At 47.8% G+C, this 17,132-nt stretch overlaps 1 protein-coding gene across 2 annotated transcripts in view; it reads right to left on the reverse strand.

The window, feature by feature from the left end:
• The window catches only part of GAS7 (growth arrest specific 7), a 104,394-nt gene that overhangs the window by 41,570 nt on the left and 45,692 nt on the right, over positions 1-17,132 (reverse strand). For both annotated transcript variants that reach the window (XM_032706918.1, XM_032706919.1), the window contains exons 3-5: positions 6,000-6,071; positions 3,584-3,669; positions 295-348 (exon numbers count right to left, since the gene is read on the reverse strand). In XM_032706918.1, coding sequence (XP_032562809.1) covers positions 295-348; positions 3,584-3,669; positions 6,000-6,071 — 212 coding nt within the window. The remainder of the gene's footprint in view (positions 1-294; positions 349-3,583; positions 3,670-5,999; positions 6,072-17,132) is intronic.

The raw sequence follows: 17,132 nt of genomic DNA on the forward strand, positions 1-17,132 counted from the left end.
GAAACTGTTGTTGGGGGGGAGGTGATCAGATGAAGTTTTTTCAGGACAGCTGGTTCACAGTCTGAGGTACCGCGTTCCCTCCCGCTCATCCTAGAACCAACGAAATCAACGGGAAAATGCGCCTGGACTCCTGCCTAGGACAGCGACCCCAAAGCCTCCCTTGAGTTTCTCAGGGTTTAAACACCAAAATGCCGAGTGAAGGATGCTCTCCCCGTCCGCCTCCCCCAGCCCCACTGCTCGGGGAGCCGCACGGAGCCCCCGGCGGTTCCCCCCGGCCCGGTCCCCCGCACTCACCGTCAGGCTGCTTTCCTTGCTCTGCCGTCGCGGTGCCGCCGGGGACCCCGGGCTCTGCGAAGAGAACCGGAGCGCATCATCACGGCCGCTCTCGGAGCCCAGCATGGCTGCGCGGGGCGGGGGAGAGGCGGGTCCCATAGCACTGCACGGCTCGGCACGGCCCGGGAGGGGGAGCTGGAGGAGGTACCGGCCGGCGCTCCGCCCCCCACCCCCGCCGCGCGGGGCTGCGGGCGGCCTGGGCTGAAGCGCCGTAGGGACGGAAACTGGTTCTGCTGTGCCGTGCGACGATGGCACCCGCTGTCGGGGACAGGGATGGAGACAGTGTCCTCCTCTGCCATGGGATGAGGCGGAGACATCACACACCCCTGAGGACAGGGACAGGGGTCCTGGTGTCCCGTGGGGTGGCACTTTGCCCTCCCGGATATGGGGACAGGAACAGGAATGGTGGCAGGGTCTTGCCATGTTGTGGGATGGTGACATCCACTGCTAGGGACAGGAATGGTGACAGTGTCCTGCTGTCTCGTGGGATGCCATCGTGCCCCCCCTGGAGATGAGGACAAGGGTCCTGGGGTCCACAGGGTGCCATTGTGCCCCACTGGGGACAGGGATGGTGGCAGTGTCCTGCCATCAGACAGTTCCTGCCTGCCTGTGGAATGGTGGCATTGTGCCCCCCCTGGGGACAGGGACACAAAAGTGCCCCGCAGTTCCCCCAGGCTGACAGTGCCCTCTGTCCCTGTTGCAGGGTACATGCTGGGATCCCTGGTGGAGCTCAGATGCTGTGACAGCTGATCTGCAGCACACAAGTCGCTCCTGGCATCATCACTGGGCTGTGCCAGGGACTCCCACCCCATATCCCACTGCCCAGGCACCCAGTGCTCATCCTGGGACTTGATGCCCAGCAGCAGCATCATGCCCAGCGCCGCACACATGCAGTTCCATGGCTGTTCTGCTGTTCCCTTGGTGGCAGCTGTGACAACCTGAACAGGCAGCACTTAGCTGCTCTCTAGGAAGCCATAAACAAGGGCTGGCCCTGCGCCCAGCACAGCACAGCTCTGCGTTGTTCTCAGTTGTGGCTTTTTCCCCCCTTGACCTGTTTCCAAGAAATGTAGCTGAGCTTGCCAGAGGGATCTTGCCAGCGTTTGTTTGCATGGTGGCTGCTACCCAGGTCTAAGAAAGCACCCCAGCGAATGCCTGGGAGCTGCTCCACAGTGGGAAACAGCCTGTACTGGGAACACACAAGGAGGCAGTCAAAGTAAAGCAGTTTGGGATGGCCCAAGATACACAAGGAGAGGGACGGGCCAAAAAGACTTTGAGGGTGTAGGGCACAGCTTCTTGCAAGCAAGAGTTTATGATCAGATGTTTTCCCTACTAAGGACTCTTCTGCAAAAGCTGCCACAGCTTCCAGGAAAAGCAGGTTCCCAAGTGGGCGTGGACACAAGCTGTTCTGAGAATTAATGACACCAACAGCCAGTTAAAGATTCAAAACTAGTTCAAAGCAGGTTCAAAGTAGGGATGAAGCCAGGACTTCCATTTGGAAAAACCTGTAATAAAGGACCAATGGAAAGAAAATATCATGGAGACGATGAAGGGAATGAAAAAAGTCACGAAAGGGATTTTTGACAGGCTGATGGTTGAGTCATTTGAGCAAAGCAGTGCATAGCACTGAAGGGCTGAGAGCTGGAGTTGTTCAGACTGGAGAAGGCTCTGGGGAGATCTTAGTGTGAACTTTCAGTACCTGAAAGCAGTGTACAAAAAGCTGGAGAGGGGCTTTGGACGAGGGACTGGAGTGATAGAACAAGGGAGAATGGCTTCATACTGACAGAGGGCAGGCTTAGATTAGTTATTAGGAAGAAATTCTTCCCTGTGAGGCCCTGGCACAGGTTGCCCAGAGAAGCTGTGGCTGCCCCTGGATCCCTGGAAGTGTTCAAGGGCTTGGAACAACCTGGGATAGTGGAAGGTGTCCCTGCCCATGGCAGGGAGTTGGCATTGGATGGTCTTTAGACTCCCTTCCAACCAAAACCATTCTATGACTCTGTGACTCCCCACGTATCTCAGATGTGAATTTGACTAAAAAGATGTCTATGAATTTGAGTGAGACTCAGCATTGTAAAAAGAGAAGGTGGCAAATGTTGCTACAAAGGAAGTTCTGGAGGAGTCAGTTAATCTGACCTGTGTTTCAAGCCTAATAAAAAACCATGGGGGTTGGATACCATGAGAATTTTTTTTTTGCACAAGGATTAACGAAGTCAAAGTGCTGGACTGTATCATGAGAGATGCCATGAACCTAAACCAGAAATGCTGACCTAGATGAGATAGACCACCTGAGGGCCAGGCTGAAGGCCACCAGTTAGAAGGCAGTGTTCGAGAAAGGGGGTTGAGGCAAAGAGGGGCATTTGGCAGACAACACACAAAACAGGGAACATCAGAAAGACACTGATAGCACCAGACAAGCCACACCCACATGGCAGCAGCACACCAGTCAAACATGCATTCCCCTGTGGGTATTTAAGGAGTTGCACTGCAAAGGAACTGGGGGAACCAGTGGGTGAGGAAGCACAACCCAGCTGGAGTGCAACCCACCAGCTATGGTAGTCACATGGTAATATGGTGATGGCAGAGAGCGAAAAGTTTCATGGGAGGAGCTGGAAGAGGGCCCTGTGCTGCATCTGCAGACCTGCTGGGAAGACTCTCGCAGGGACATGATGTGGTGCAAGAAAAAGTGCAGAGATATTTATTGGAAATTTGGACAAACGGGCTGGGGGAGGCTGGCTGTCCACGGGTTGTAGGTTAGCCCAGGGTGATGTGGTGGGTGAGGCACTGAGGAGGGGCTGTGAAAGGACAGGCCGGAGTAGATGAAGTCACTGAGAAAAAAGCTTTGGACAAATTCTTTCTGTATACTGTCTTTGGGACAGAAAGCTGGAGCTGCAAGAAAATACAATGAGGCGCAGACATGGGAGTGTAGAGAGAGGACTGTGCTGGACACAGGCCCAGGCTTCAGGCTGGAGCGGCAGGAAAATTCGTAGGGTTGTTACTAGTGACTGAAGTGGCCTCGTGGATTTTTCAGAAAGGAGTCATGGGACAAAAAAATCCAAAGGGTCTTGGCATTTTTTACTGTTTTACCAGCTGGACACAAAGACTAACTATTCCACATGCAACAAATCTGTCTGATCTGACAGGTTCTAAAAGAAGATGGCTCTTGACCACCTGCTCTGGGTGGATTCCTAAACTATTTAAGTGAAGACCCATTTATTCTTGGATACTGTTGTTTGGCTTTTTCCCAAAAACTTACCTGGGGATCCCCACTGGCTTTTCGGAGGCTCATATGACCAGAGTCAAGCTGGTGTACCGGAGTCCCAGAAATGTAGTAGCCATTCACTGTAAGAACAGATGGAGAGTCATCAGGATTGCTGCTGGTAGCAAATAAAAAATTGCACATTTTAAAAACTAATCTCATAACTGAATATGCAGATCTAGATCACAGTGCTTTTTCTGATTCAACAGTGTTCACTGCCTCCAGCCTAAGAAACTACGGATGCTTCCCCCCATCCCAACAGGCTGGCAATGTGAGCCAGACAGACCCCAGAATCAGACTCTGCAGAAGGACAAAACAGGCAGTTGCCCATGGGCCCACTCTGCGCTCAGGACCCTGCAGTGGGCTCTTATCAGAAGTTTTGACAGGAGTTACTGAGCTGGAAAAAGCCAAGAAGAAGACACCTCCAGACTCAAACCAGTTCCCATAGCACTGTTTGGTAAAATGATGTGTTTGAACAAATGGGATATGTTGCGCTGGTTTTGTGCAGCCATGTTTTGCTAGGGGGCATGCTACAGGGACGGTGTCTCTGAGGAGTTGAGGACCCATGGAGACAGGAGTCCACACTGGAGATGGTTTGCTGGCAGGACTTGTGACCCATGGGAGACCAATGCTGGAGCAACTTGTTCCTGAAGGACTGACCCCATGGGAAGGACCTATGCTGGAGCAGCCTGTTGCTGGGGGACTGCACACTGTGGGGACCAGTCTGTGAAGAACTGCGGCCTCTCACTTTGGAGAAGTTTGTGGAAGACTGTCTTCTGTGGGAGGGACCCCATGTTGGAGCAGGGAAGAGTGTGAGTCCTCCTCCCCCTGAGGATGAAGGAGCAGCAGAGAAAATGTGTGATGAACACATCCTCCATTCCCCAACCCCCTGCACCACTGAGAGGGGAGAAAGGAGAGAATTCAGGAGTGAGGTTGAGCCCAGGAAGCAGGGAGGGGTGTGAGTGAGGTGTTTTAAGATTTAGTTTTATTTCTCATTACCCTACTCTGATTTGATTGGTAACAAATAAAATATTTTCCTGAGTGGAATCTGTTTTGCCCGTGACAGTGATCAGTGAGTGATCTCTCCCTGGCCTTATCCTGATTGACAAGCCTTTTCTCATAGTTTTCTCCCCCATTCAGCTGAGGAGGAGAGTGACAGAGTAGTTTGGTGGGCACTTAGCATCCATAAAAGGCACTAGTTTAATGGATTTGGGTTTTCACATCAAGAAGGCAAGCCTTGTAAGATGTTTATGTTTCATGTATGCAGCTGTAGGTTGCCATTTCTTTTTTAATATACTTGAGCAAAGAATAATGCTCAAAGTACCGTTAAAACAAGATACTCAACTACATTACAAATCCTTTGTTCACAGCAAACTGCACAATTTTCAAGCAGACTTTCCACTCAGATCTGCTGATAAAGAGGGACATCGGTTTGAAAATTTCTATGGAAAACATCATCTCGCCTGCATTATTTACAGTCAGCTGGCAGCAATGGCCTTTACATATAATACTTTTTATTCTAGAGTAACTTTTGCTTTGCTCTGTCATTCTGCAGTACCCAGAGCTTTTCAGTACAGTTATGCACCTGATTCTGTTACTTGATTTCCTGCAATCTCAAGTCAGAACAGAGGTGATGTGGTCAGCCCTGTTGCTATCACATGCTAAAACACTTCCCTGTGCATGGAAGAGCATCAGCCAGCCCACGTGCCTCTGCTGCTATTTAATTTCCCTGCCCCATCAGAAAGCAGGACTGGGAAAGGGCTTGTTGGGCTACCTTTTGCCTCTGTGTTCTGAGGGGGAGCCACCTCAGCTCTTGAGCAGACACTTCAGACACCCAGCCAGAAGATGGACTGGCAGGGAAACAGCAGTCAAGAAGACACATCAGAAGGGAAAGCCCCACCATGTTTGCTCTGCTACACTCTCATGACCATGTAGCCTGGTGAAGAGAAGGGTCCAGGGAGAACGTAGAGCCCCTTCCAATACAGAAAGAGGCTATAAGAGAGCTGGAGAGGGACTTTGGACAAGGGCCTGCAGTGATAGGACAAGGGAGAATGGCTTTAAGCTGAAGGAGGGTAGATTTAGATCAGATATTGGGAAAAAATTCTTGGCTGTGAGGGTGGTGAGGCCCTGGCACAGGTTGCCTAGACACTGAGGCTGCCCCATCCCTGGAAGTGTCCAAGGCCAGGTTGTATGGGACTCGGAGGAACTGCTCTAGTGATAGGTGTCCCTGCCCATGGCAGAGGGGTACAACAAGATGGTCTTTAAGGTCTCTTTCAACCCAAACCAGTCAATGATTCTATATGTACATCAAGTCTACATCCCACTGTATCACAGCATTTTCTTTTGCTTTGCTGAGTAGCAGAGAAGCAGATTCACATATTGCATAGTGGTCAAGCACAGAATCAAACACTACCTGCAGAACTCTTCTGTGACACAGGGCTCTTTGGAGTCCCAGGCACACTGCTTGGCCGCTCCCAGGTTGTTTCTGTTGAAGGAAAACATCAGCGTAAGGGTGATGGAGGCCTTGCACACATACCAGAATTATGACAATTACATACATACCTGTGAGTCTGACCCTTAGTGTCCTCTGAACCAGGCTCTCATCCTGTGAGGAAGATGCCTGCACCTCCCTGCACTTCCTATCTCCTCTCATCTCTTCCTGCTGTAGCTGCCAGCTGGGATGGGTGGAGACAGAGCAGATTGGAAGCTGTATCACTGGTTCTTCCAGTGCAGGAATGCCCAGGGCATCACTGCATTGACAGCCTTTCCAGGTGGCATTAAATCCAGCCCAGAGTGGGCCCTACCTGGAGCCCACAGCAGCATCGTGATGTGTGGCTGCAGCAGCTGCAGCACAGCCAGCCTGGTCCTCAGCCTGGGCACAGGGACCAAGTAGTGCCACTGCCTCTGCCCGCTCTCCACATGAAAGGCAGCTGTGAGTGACTCACAGATGTGGTTTCAGTGACATATACACATGCCGAGATGCTTTTCCCCCAAAAAAGCTATTTCCCTGGCAAATTTCCTTTTTACCACACAGGTCATGTAGCAACTGGGATATGCAAATGTCTGTCACACCAGTGACACTCCAAAGACTGCTGCTGCTTCCCTCCCTCAGTTGCCTCTGTAGTTTAACCGTTCTGTTCGTTTGCTCACTGAATGGAAGGTTATTTTTGACCACATGCTAAAGACAGAAGATTTAATTGCAAATCTTTGTAAAAGTTCTGAACAGCAGACGGTGGAGTGAGAGCAGCAACTTCTGTAGAAGTCCAGCTAGAAAGCCCAAGCCACCATTCCTTTTGAATTAACATATCAGTTCCAAATCAACTACACAATACTGACTGCCAGATGGTATCAAATAAGAAAATAAGCAAGTCATTGTAATCAAGTCCAAGGACTACTTTGGCCACTTCATTTGAAACATTTGATTCCCCAAATCTGAACCAACAACCATATAACCCTGCCAAAGCCTGAAATCTTGCATCTCTGTCAGTATTCTGGATGGCCGTGGTCAAGTGGTGATGGAGCAGGGGAGGCTGAGAGAGCTTTTGGTGGTAACAGTTTAGGACTGGCAGTCAGACCCTCCCTCAAGGTATATAAGGCCTCCTGTCCTGGGTCAGTGCTTATTTGGGCTCCAAAAAGGATGCTAACATGCTTCAAGAACCATAAAAGGCCTATTTTTACATATACATTCATGCACATATGTATATACATATATGTATATATATGCTTATATACATCTATATATGTACACGTATGAATGTATATACATACATAGAGATGTCCTCAAGGGTTGCATTAGGTTCCTTATTTCAGGAAAGGAGTCAGGATACGGATCCCAAATGGAAGCAGGTGCCTTCCCCTCCCGTCCATGATGCCCCTGGGATACATGCCCAGCCCTCCCCTCACCCCCTGCCCAGGTCACAGCACACACACAGAGCCACAGCTTGCAAAGAAAAATACCTTGAGCTTTTTTTTCCCCTGCAAGTGAACTAGAACCTGGTGAACTAGAAGCTTTAATGAATCACGAGGGAATATTTAAATTTTAGTCTGGTTTTGTGAATTGGGTAGTAAGTAAATAAATTCCATGCTAGGTCAATGAGGAAGAATTGGAATGTGTTTTAACTAAACAGAAGCAAAATCAAATGCTAAGAATTGTCTTTTATGAGTCAGCTTGTCTTGCCTTAAAATCCACAAGTGCATGGTTAAATAATGACAAATTCCAATTTACTTTTATTGTAATGCAAAGATAAACAATGCAGTACGCTACCCATGTTTCTCGTAAATTTTTTTCTAATGTAAATTGCTGATTAATGAGTAATAACAATAAATGAGTTGACTTGAAGACAACTGTTTCAAAGACTGGTTTCTGGAGATCTGTGGGGAAGGGCTGTGATGCCCACTGATGCTGTGCCCCAGTGCAGTCAGTAAAGTAATGTGTTTTTGTCAGCACTAACTTTGACATTAGCAGTAAAGAAAGTTACTTTCATATTTGGCTTGGGGTTTTTATGGAAGCGTATCTGCCTACAGTATTTTTGTGACCATACAGATGAATGCACCTAAAAACCTACCAAATATATTTGAAATGTAATTAATCAGTTAAAATTACCAGCTGCTTCTTGTAACTGGTCTCTGTGTTGCCTGCTCGCTGCTGTGGAGCTACTGTGCAGTGCCTCACTCTTCCCCTCTGCCACACAGAAAGCCCAGATACATAACTTGAGGGCAGAAATTTCACACTGAGCAGTGCCCAGTGGTTGGCAGATTTGTGAATTCAGCGTCTTGAGAAATTTTCCAAAATAAAGTGATCGTGGAGTTAAGTACATCAAAATTAAACAAGGAAGTGCTATAAAATGCATAAAATAGAAATAACATCTTTTATTGGGTAGGAAATGAAAAGAGCGAGAGCATTTTAACTCCATTTATTTTGGGTGCTAGGAGAAAAAAAAAGTCCACTTCTGCGCACAGAGTAACAGGGATTATTTCAGCAGCCCAAGCAGGGATAGGAACTAATCTAGATCAGGACTGCACTGCTGGAATGCCATCTACTGGAAGCAGCTAAATTTACCAAGGTAGAACTGCAGCATAACAAATTTCTTTGCAGCTTAGTCACGACTAGAAGTGAGAGTGGGGATTAGAAGTGAGTGGGGGGATGACTTTCTTCCACAGCAACACAGGAAAGGCTTGTTGAGAGATAATGCACTGCACTGTCTGACACAACCAAGGCAGAGACTCATCTTGGAGCCTTTGATCCCAGTGCTTGGAAAATCTGAAGACTACTTGTAACCCTGTGGTAAAACAACGATCACAGCTATTAGGAATAGATTCAATATTGGCCTAGAATTTTATATCCCTCCCAATTTTCCAGAGAGCATGCTGGAGTCAAGCTAAAGCCTTGTACTCTAAGAGCGCAATTTAGCGCTGGCAGACCAACACCAACAAGTTCTGTCCTCTCTAATGAGCTACATGTTAATTAGTTAATTTAGTTGGTGAGGGGAAGGAATGACTAGTAGCTTCTTTGTCACCCTCTGGACTGGGAAGGAGGTTTGTCAACAAAAAGAAGTCCTACAGCCCTGGGAGATATTCAAGGCTAGGGCTTGGAACCATCTGGTCTAAGTGCAAGGTGACCCTGCCCATGGGACACCTGCAGCTATCCCCTGCAGAGGCTGGTACAAGGTGCCTTCCAAACCAAACCATATGGAATTAGGTACTGAACAGCAAGGCAGAAGAAAACCACTTGTGCAAACTGAAATGACGTAGTAAGAGTTAAAATGGTTACATGATCCAAGCTATACTTGCCAATGGAACCTTCCAAACCAAACCACATGGAATTAGGTACTGAACAGCAAGGCAGAAGAAAACCACTTGTGCAAACTGAAATGACGTAGTAAGAGTTAAAATGGTTACATGATCCAAGCTATACTTGCCAATGGAACCAGAGAGGGTTTTCACAGATGTGGTTAAACATTTCCTACCAAAGGAAAGTGAAAACCTCTGGTGTTTGGGGGAAGAAAGTTCACTTTGCATCTCTTTGGCACAATGAGAAATGACATGATGTGTCAGGTCTTCAGAGAGCCACACATTTTGGGATGTCATGTTAGTCAAAAAACACAGTTCGTGAGGAGGTCTTGAGCCAGACGATTTTTGGGATCAAAGTGCGGCATATGAAGAAGAAATTTTTTGTCCTCTTTCCATGAATTCAGTAGGACTGAGGTCAAAGCAGCTGCTTTCCAGTCTGAACATACAACATCAGCCAAACATCAAGGCTTTATGTAGAACATAAAGCACAATCCCTCACAAGTGTGCTTATATTGCTTTCAGGAATGGATTTAGTACCTCTTCCATAGTGTCATGTGTAGTTCTATTTTAGGAGCTGAATGCTCCACAGTTTCATTGTCTAAACTACAAGAATGGGGCAGATCAAGCCAGAGGACCTCTGGGTCTCCTTACTGTGCAGACCTTTTCTGGTCTTAAGGATCTGTAGCAGCTGCCATGTGTCTCCCAACTACTGGTGCTAACTCATGTCTTTGTAAATAGGTTTGGAGCTTGTTTTGGCTTTAAGAGCAATAAATTTGTGATGCTGAGCAGCTCCAAACCCAGTTTCTGCCCTGAATAACCCGAAGCTATGCAGGCTGCACAGGCCAAGGATGAACATGCACAGACAAGGATGAATAACAGCAACAGAACATGTCCCTCATCCATGCCACAAGAAGAAACCCTGCAAACTTCTCCCAAACTGTTCCTGAAAACAAGAAGAACAAGAAGTCACGTTTGCAGAAGGGTAGAACAAGTCCCCACAGCCTTACGTCATCTCTTTTGGATTCACTTTGCTCTTGCCAATGGCAGAGAGGAAACACCTGCATGTGCAATTTGCAAACCTTCCATAGCCCTCCTCTGCTTCTCTACTGCATCTCCATAGGCTCTCAGTAAGGTCTGGGGCCTGCCTGATTGGTTGGCCTTTTGAGTCAGAGGGGAGGGCAACTAGCCCTGCTTTGGAAAGCTTTCCTTTAACAGCACAGTACCACACTCCCAGCCCAAACCTCCCATCTGCCTAGAGCCATGACACTCCCAACCTCACCTCACCAGCCAGGAGCAGAGACCTGTCAGGGGTCCTGCACCTCATATCCCCTTTCTGGCTAAGATCTTCCTGACATTTGTGATAAACTGGGGTTTCGTGACACTTCATCTCTTGATATTGTGTGTGGGAGAAAACAGCCCAAAGGAATGGCCAGTGGAGCGCGGGGGTTTGGACATGTAAGGAGGGAACATCGCTTGCAGTGCCCTGAGACTGGTGTGAACCATACAAAACTTTTGAAGCAGAGGAGAGTACAATGAAAATGGTTTCCTCCTGTTCCAGATATGAGTAGCACAAGGAGATTTTGTTTCTTGGAATGAGGAGGCCTCACCTCTGCATCAGTTCACAGAACTGACTCAGACCAGACCTGACCTCCTGCAGACCCTATAATATACCATATGGGATTCAGTTCCGCAGGGCTCACTGAACCAAAATGTGGGAGTACATTTTTGTCTCACAGCTTCTATGCAATGCCACAGCTGAGAGCACTGGGACATTATAATGTTGCAAGCTCAACTATTCTTTCCTAAGACACATAATATTTAAGCATTGTAATCACATAAAAAGGATTAAAATGAGAAGCACCAGGTGCAAAGGAAACCTCCCTACTGCACCACTGCAAGCTAGACCTCAATCAAGAATATGAAAACAATTTTCATAATGCTGCTTTTCACTGGGGGATTGGAGGAAGATGACAGACTAAGTAGGAGAATTTTCTGCTCTGTGATCACTCAGTGATATTTGCATTTTCACTGGTGCTGTTGTGAATGGGGAAGGCAATTGGGTGAATGGTAAGAGAGTGGTCAGTTCTCCAGAGGAAGTACATCCATCCTGACAGCCCAAGCACAGCCTGGAACACTTCTAGCTAAGGATGGCACAAAGGCTATTAATTACAGTTGGTCATTTTGTAACTAATTCCGACCTTTACCAACCAAATCTTGAGCTCTTTATTTTCAGAGAATAAACAAGAAATTTTATCTTTGCTTGGTTAGAAAGTGACCTCAAAGTGAACTGAAAGCTATTTCATCGAGAGAGATGACCCAATAATTTGGCTAGACTGGCAAGTTCCTGGAGCTCCTGCCCAGCACACCTGAGAGCTGGGGTGCAGGTGTCAGCCCGGGGCTCAGCAAAGGCAGATGCCTTACAGGGACTCTCTCTGTGAAGAAAACCCGTGCCGTAGTGCTGAAAAGCAGTGAGGAAGTTCACCACTTGCAGACAATTCTTGACTCTTTTGGATTACTTGCTGGACCTGATGTGGGAGATCAGTGGATGGAAGGAATACAACCACAGCCTACTCTCTGTCTAATATTTTCTATCTCTCTGAGTTAGTTAAGAAGCTTGGAAGGATTTGGTCTGTGTGCTGATGGGTTTTTTTCATGCCTCACCAGCTACAGTCAACCCCTACTCCAACTAAACTTATGAACTGCAGCTCAGAGTAAGTAATCTATGGAGACACAAAAGAGATGTCAAGCATTTTTATTACATGTTTTGTCTCATATAGATAAAACTTCTAGTGATGGTTTCCCTCTGCTACAGGATGCCCTAGCTAAAAGGTGATATAATAACCTGTCCTGGTAAAGTGGCCTAAAACCTAGAAGAATAAAGTGTGTCTCACAAAGTGCTGGAAATAGCATTATTATCTCTGCGAAGCCTGCAATGAAAGCCTTGCTTTTGTCACATGGTGTTTGCAAAAAGAAGGGCATGGCACAGGTCCCACTAATCATTTTGAAAGATCAAGTGAGGGCTCTTGCCAGCAGCTTTTCCCATGCAACAAGCACCTCTATGTTCAACACACAGACAGAAGAATTCAAGAACTCTTGGATGGTGCCTGTCCCCATGGTGTCAGGAGACAGGAGGTTAAAAGCTGTATGGCAGCCTCAGTCTCTTTTTTACTGAACTGCCTGTGGGATGGAGCTGCATTTCAGTTCTGACACCGCAACTCCTGCTGAACTAGTTCATGCAGTACAAGGTACTCTGCTTTCAGCACTTGTGAGCTTGACTCTCATGTTCAATGCAGGTGCAGAGAGATTTGCCTCTGTCACTTCTGCCCACTTTTCTTGTCTCTTTTCATTAGGTATAAGGATGGAGGTAAAGGCCAGGGTCCTGGGAGGCCCATGTGTGTGAGGCCACTGTGAAGATGACTGTGTTGCAGTTCAGAGGCTCATGCATGAGCTGGTTGTTTGGGCCTTTTGAGATGATACAGCTGTAGGTGACCTATACGGGATTCACTACTGCAAGGCTCACTGGACCAAAATGTGGGAGCACAAGGACGAAGGAGCTGCTGTCCTGAATCAGGAGGGCCCTTGGCCTCTAATGGAGAACCTCAAAACATGCAGAAGTCCCTCTGAGTCTCCATGGGTATTCTCTGACCCAGTGAGGGTCCTAATGGCAACAGCATCACATACAAGCTGACCACAACCACTGTTACCTGCCCAAGCAGTGCCAGGCACTGCTCATGACAGCAGCCATGGACAAGGAAGAAGAAGGATGAAGATTGGTGGAGTTTCCAGCTGTGGATTCCAGTGGGCCTTCGACATGTTAGGGCTTAACCACTCAGACCAGGATGTTTTAGCAGATACTGGTTTGGGAAATTTACTTGCAAGACAAAGACAGCACCATGCTGAATGGAAAGAACATCCCTGGAAGTGTTTAAGGCCAGGCTGGATGTGGTCCTAAGCAAGCTGGTGTAGTGGGTGGCATCCCTGGCCATGGCAGGGGATTTGGAACGAGATCCCTTTAAGGTCCCTTCAAACCCACACCATTCTGTGATTCTATGACGATGCTAACCCAGATGCTCACCAGCCATAGGATGTTAGGAACTTCAGTGAAGAAAGGTGAAGGGTAAATTAGGATATGATGGAAAGGGCACCCAGGAGTGCAGAAACAGAAAAACTGACTGGTGATACCAGGAGGATACTATGTAATACATATTTTCAGGCAGATCACGAAAATTTTCCTAAAACTCTGAAGTGCTGGACTTAAGATTCTTTTCAAGGAAATGACCACTTTTAGCTACACATTTCAGGACTGCGCCAGAACTTACTGTTGCAGGTGGCATTTTACTAGTGATATTTGTCATTATAAGAATATATGGACCTTAATTAGAATCAAGGCAATGTGAAAGCAGAATTCCTGCTTTACAGGAGACAGAAAACTGTTTAGTAAATGGGAAGGACCTAACACCACAGACAAGAAAAGGCTGGAAATAAGAACACATCATGTAAGGTTAACCTCAGCTGTGAAAGCAAGGTGGCAGCAAGCCACACACACACTAGTGTCATAAGTACATAAGTCATCTTTAATGTGACAGACAAGGTAGCTGGAGTGCTATTGTTTGACTAATACAAGAGGTATCACAGCTGCAGCCCATCACAGAATTTCTTCAGCATAATCAAATATTTTCCTGATGAATCTACCACCCACACACAATTGTAAACCCCTCCCACAGACACTGAGCAACTTGTTAACCACATAGTAGCTGTGCATTCTGGGCAGGTGGTGCTTTGAACTCAGCAAGGCAGTGGGATCCTAGGGTTCCCCTTTCAGAAAACATACAAAGGGCACCCCTGCCAAGCAGGCTTGAAGCTTTTTCTTGTTCTCTTACAATCCAGGTTATGTGCGGTATCATCTGCTCTGTCTGCTCCCTTCAGTGTTACAACAGTCTCATATCTGATTAACGGGGTGTCAAAGCAGAGGAGATTGCTCATCCCAGCTTTCTTAAAGATGGGTAAGTATTGTCCATGCTCAGATGGTTTTAAGAGGCTATGTGAAGCACACAATTCTTTACACCTTTCAGAGACTGGAGAGCATCTTCACCTTTCCACCTTGCCTGCTTCCCACCTTCTCTGCCCCTCTACTTGTCCTACCCCAGGTCTTTATGTCCTTCCCCATCACTTATGCCCATGCATTCATGTCTCCTCTCAGTTTCAGTCACTACAAAGAACTACAACTATTGTCAATAAGAAAATGTCATACTAGGGAGTTACTTCTGAAATATGTTTCAGATGATGTCAGTGTAACCCTGGGAAAGGGGAGAGGCTCTGCAGGAAGTTGCCAGCAGTTCTGACACTACCTGAACCAAATATGAAGCCCTGTAAGGAAATGCAGGCAGGGGAGAGCAGTGCTATTTTCCTTGCTGTGGGTTAGAAGCCCACTGCCAAACCCCCAAAACAGCAGCAGGCAAATAAACATAGTTATTTCACAGGAACTGGCAGGTAAGAGATTTCCAGGGCAGAAATGATTTCACCTTACCAGCACCTACCTCCAGAAGACCCACAGATTGTCCAGATGTGCTCAGAGTTGAATGCAGATGTCCACTCTCTCTGTCTGCCCTCTCTCCCAGATAGGATTTCTTCCTGTTCACAATCTTCCCATCAGCTCACTACACGAAAGGTTTTGAAAACTTCCCACATAGTGATTTTGCAACACAGAGCAGCCTGAGGACGTTTATTTCTTGAAATTCCAGCAGAACAACAAAGCTTCTCGCTGACTTGCTGCAATGGTACCTGTCTTGGAAGGGGATGGACAGGGACACCCCTTTGCACAGCCAGACACAGGCAATCTCAGCTGGATGGTGACAGGGACACAGGCCCTGAGGGGCCCACAGCACTTCACATAAACACCAGTTGGCTTTTCTTTAGGAAGATCACACACAACATCACCTCACCAGAGTCACAGGCGGAGATGGAGGAGTGTGCAGAAAGCACTGGGACATTTATCAAGGACTCAAGACAGCTCACCTGAAATATTAAGGTCACAAGAAAACCGGCAGCTTCTGGAGGCCTTATCTCACAATTGTTCAAACAGGTCAACATCAGGCCTGATCTGAAAGCCCAAGGAGAGGGTGGTGGGCAGCTGGCCTCAAGGGATGAAGCCCACCACTGTCTCCTGGGGTAAAGCCAACACAAAGGGCAGCAAAGTTCTGGTGAGGGAGGAATAACAAATAGCCTGTGTTCATATTTTTCCTGAGGCAAATAGGGGAATTAAATGAGCAGCCAGGCTGGTTCAAAGGAAGCATGGGAGCTGTGCATAAGGGTGACTTACATTCTCTCCAATCTATCTGTGCTTTTCTTCCCCTTGCCTGCAAACAGGACCCCTAACCCCACCCCCGTCAGGATGTACAAACCCCCTTCTCCCTCAGCCCCATCAGCTGCCATCACGTCCAGCTGCCAACATGCTCCCCCAACCTTGGGAAGCAGGAGCAGCCATCCCTAAAAACCTCTCTTGGCCACGGGAAGGAGTCAGCCAGGGAAGGGTGGGCTGCACACCATGCTCCTCTCACCCAGAGTCACCAGCACCATGGCTACAGCCCCGGATTCCTCTGCAGGACAGTGGGAGCTTCAGGAGATGGGGACAAGGGGGTCAAGCTGCTTACACACTTCAAACAACCAATTCCTCTTCCCTTGGCTATGCAGTGGATGTGGGAAGACATGGACTGAGCACACGTCCTAGAGGGCTTATGGTAGTGCAAGGTGCTATGTGCATGTGGGTGATGCTGCGACTGGAGAAAGAAGGGAAGCATGGGCTTGGAGAGAGCCAAACACTGGCTAGGAGGAGATTTTAACATCTAAAACTTGATGGGTAAAATAGCTAAGGCAGAGTAGCATTGTTCCCTCCTCAGAGTAACTACCGGTCTCCCATTCATTGCTATAGGAGCAGAAAAGTATCACCCCCCTCTCTCTGCTCTCTGCTCAAACAAACTGCACACAAAATGCATTTTTGCATTTTGGCATAGCTCAGACCTAGTAGTTTCTATCACGTAGAGAAGTTTTCGGTAGGGCTGACAGCTTTGTAACAATGAGCTGCAGCTCTGGCCAGCTCTAAGCCATATGCTGTGGCTACCTTGAATGAGGCCAAATGTGCTGTGGGGAAGGTGGTCTCCTCCCTGGGACATCCCCGAGGCTGTACTGGCAGAGCCTGCCTCTCCTTTCCATTGCCTCCCTCCAGGCTCCATGGGGGCTCCTGGGTTATTATTAGGACTTATGCAATGCAGGTATCTAAACACATACTTCTTTCCTCAATCATTACGATGCCAGCAGGTCAAATTTCTTGTATTTCCTTCACCTGTCAAGACTTCCTGCTTCTGGATAAATACTTTTGCCTTGGTCTTTACTGTGTAAAACAGAAACTTTTGCCTGTGAGGGTGGTGAGGCCCTGGCACAGGTTGCCCAAAGAAGCTGTGGCTGTCCCATCCTTGGAAGGGTTCGAGGCCAGGCTGGACAGGGCTTGGAGCAATCTGGTCTACTGGAAGTTGTCCCTGCCCATGACAGGGGATTGGAATGAGATGTTCTTTATGGTCCCTTCCAACTGAAACCATCCTGCAATTCTATGACTGTGATTTGCAGAACTGTTGGCCTGGCCTTTCAGCTCCTGCTATTCAGGAGCCCCCCAGGAACACTGCAGCTTTCCAGACACTGAACCTCCCCCAAAGAGATGCCCCTCTTCTGAAGTAGGAGTACATGTGCAGATGTGTGGATGCAT

This window comes from Chiroxiphia lanceolata, chromosome 19 (assembly GCF_009829145.1).
Source record: "Chiroxiphia lanceolata isolate bChiLan1 chromosome 19, bChiLan1.pri, whole genome shotgun sequence".
NCBI classification, from domain to species: Eukaryota; Metazoa; Chordata; class Aves; order Passeriformes; family Pipridae; genus Chiroxiphia; species Chiroxiphia lanceolata.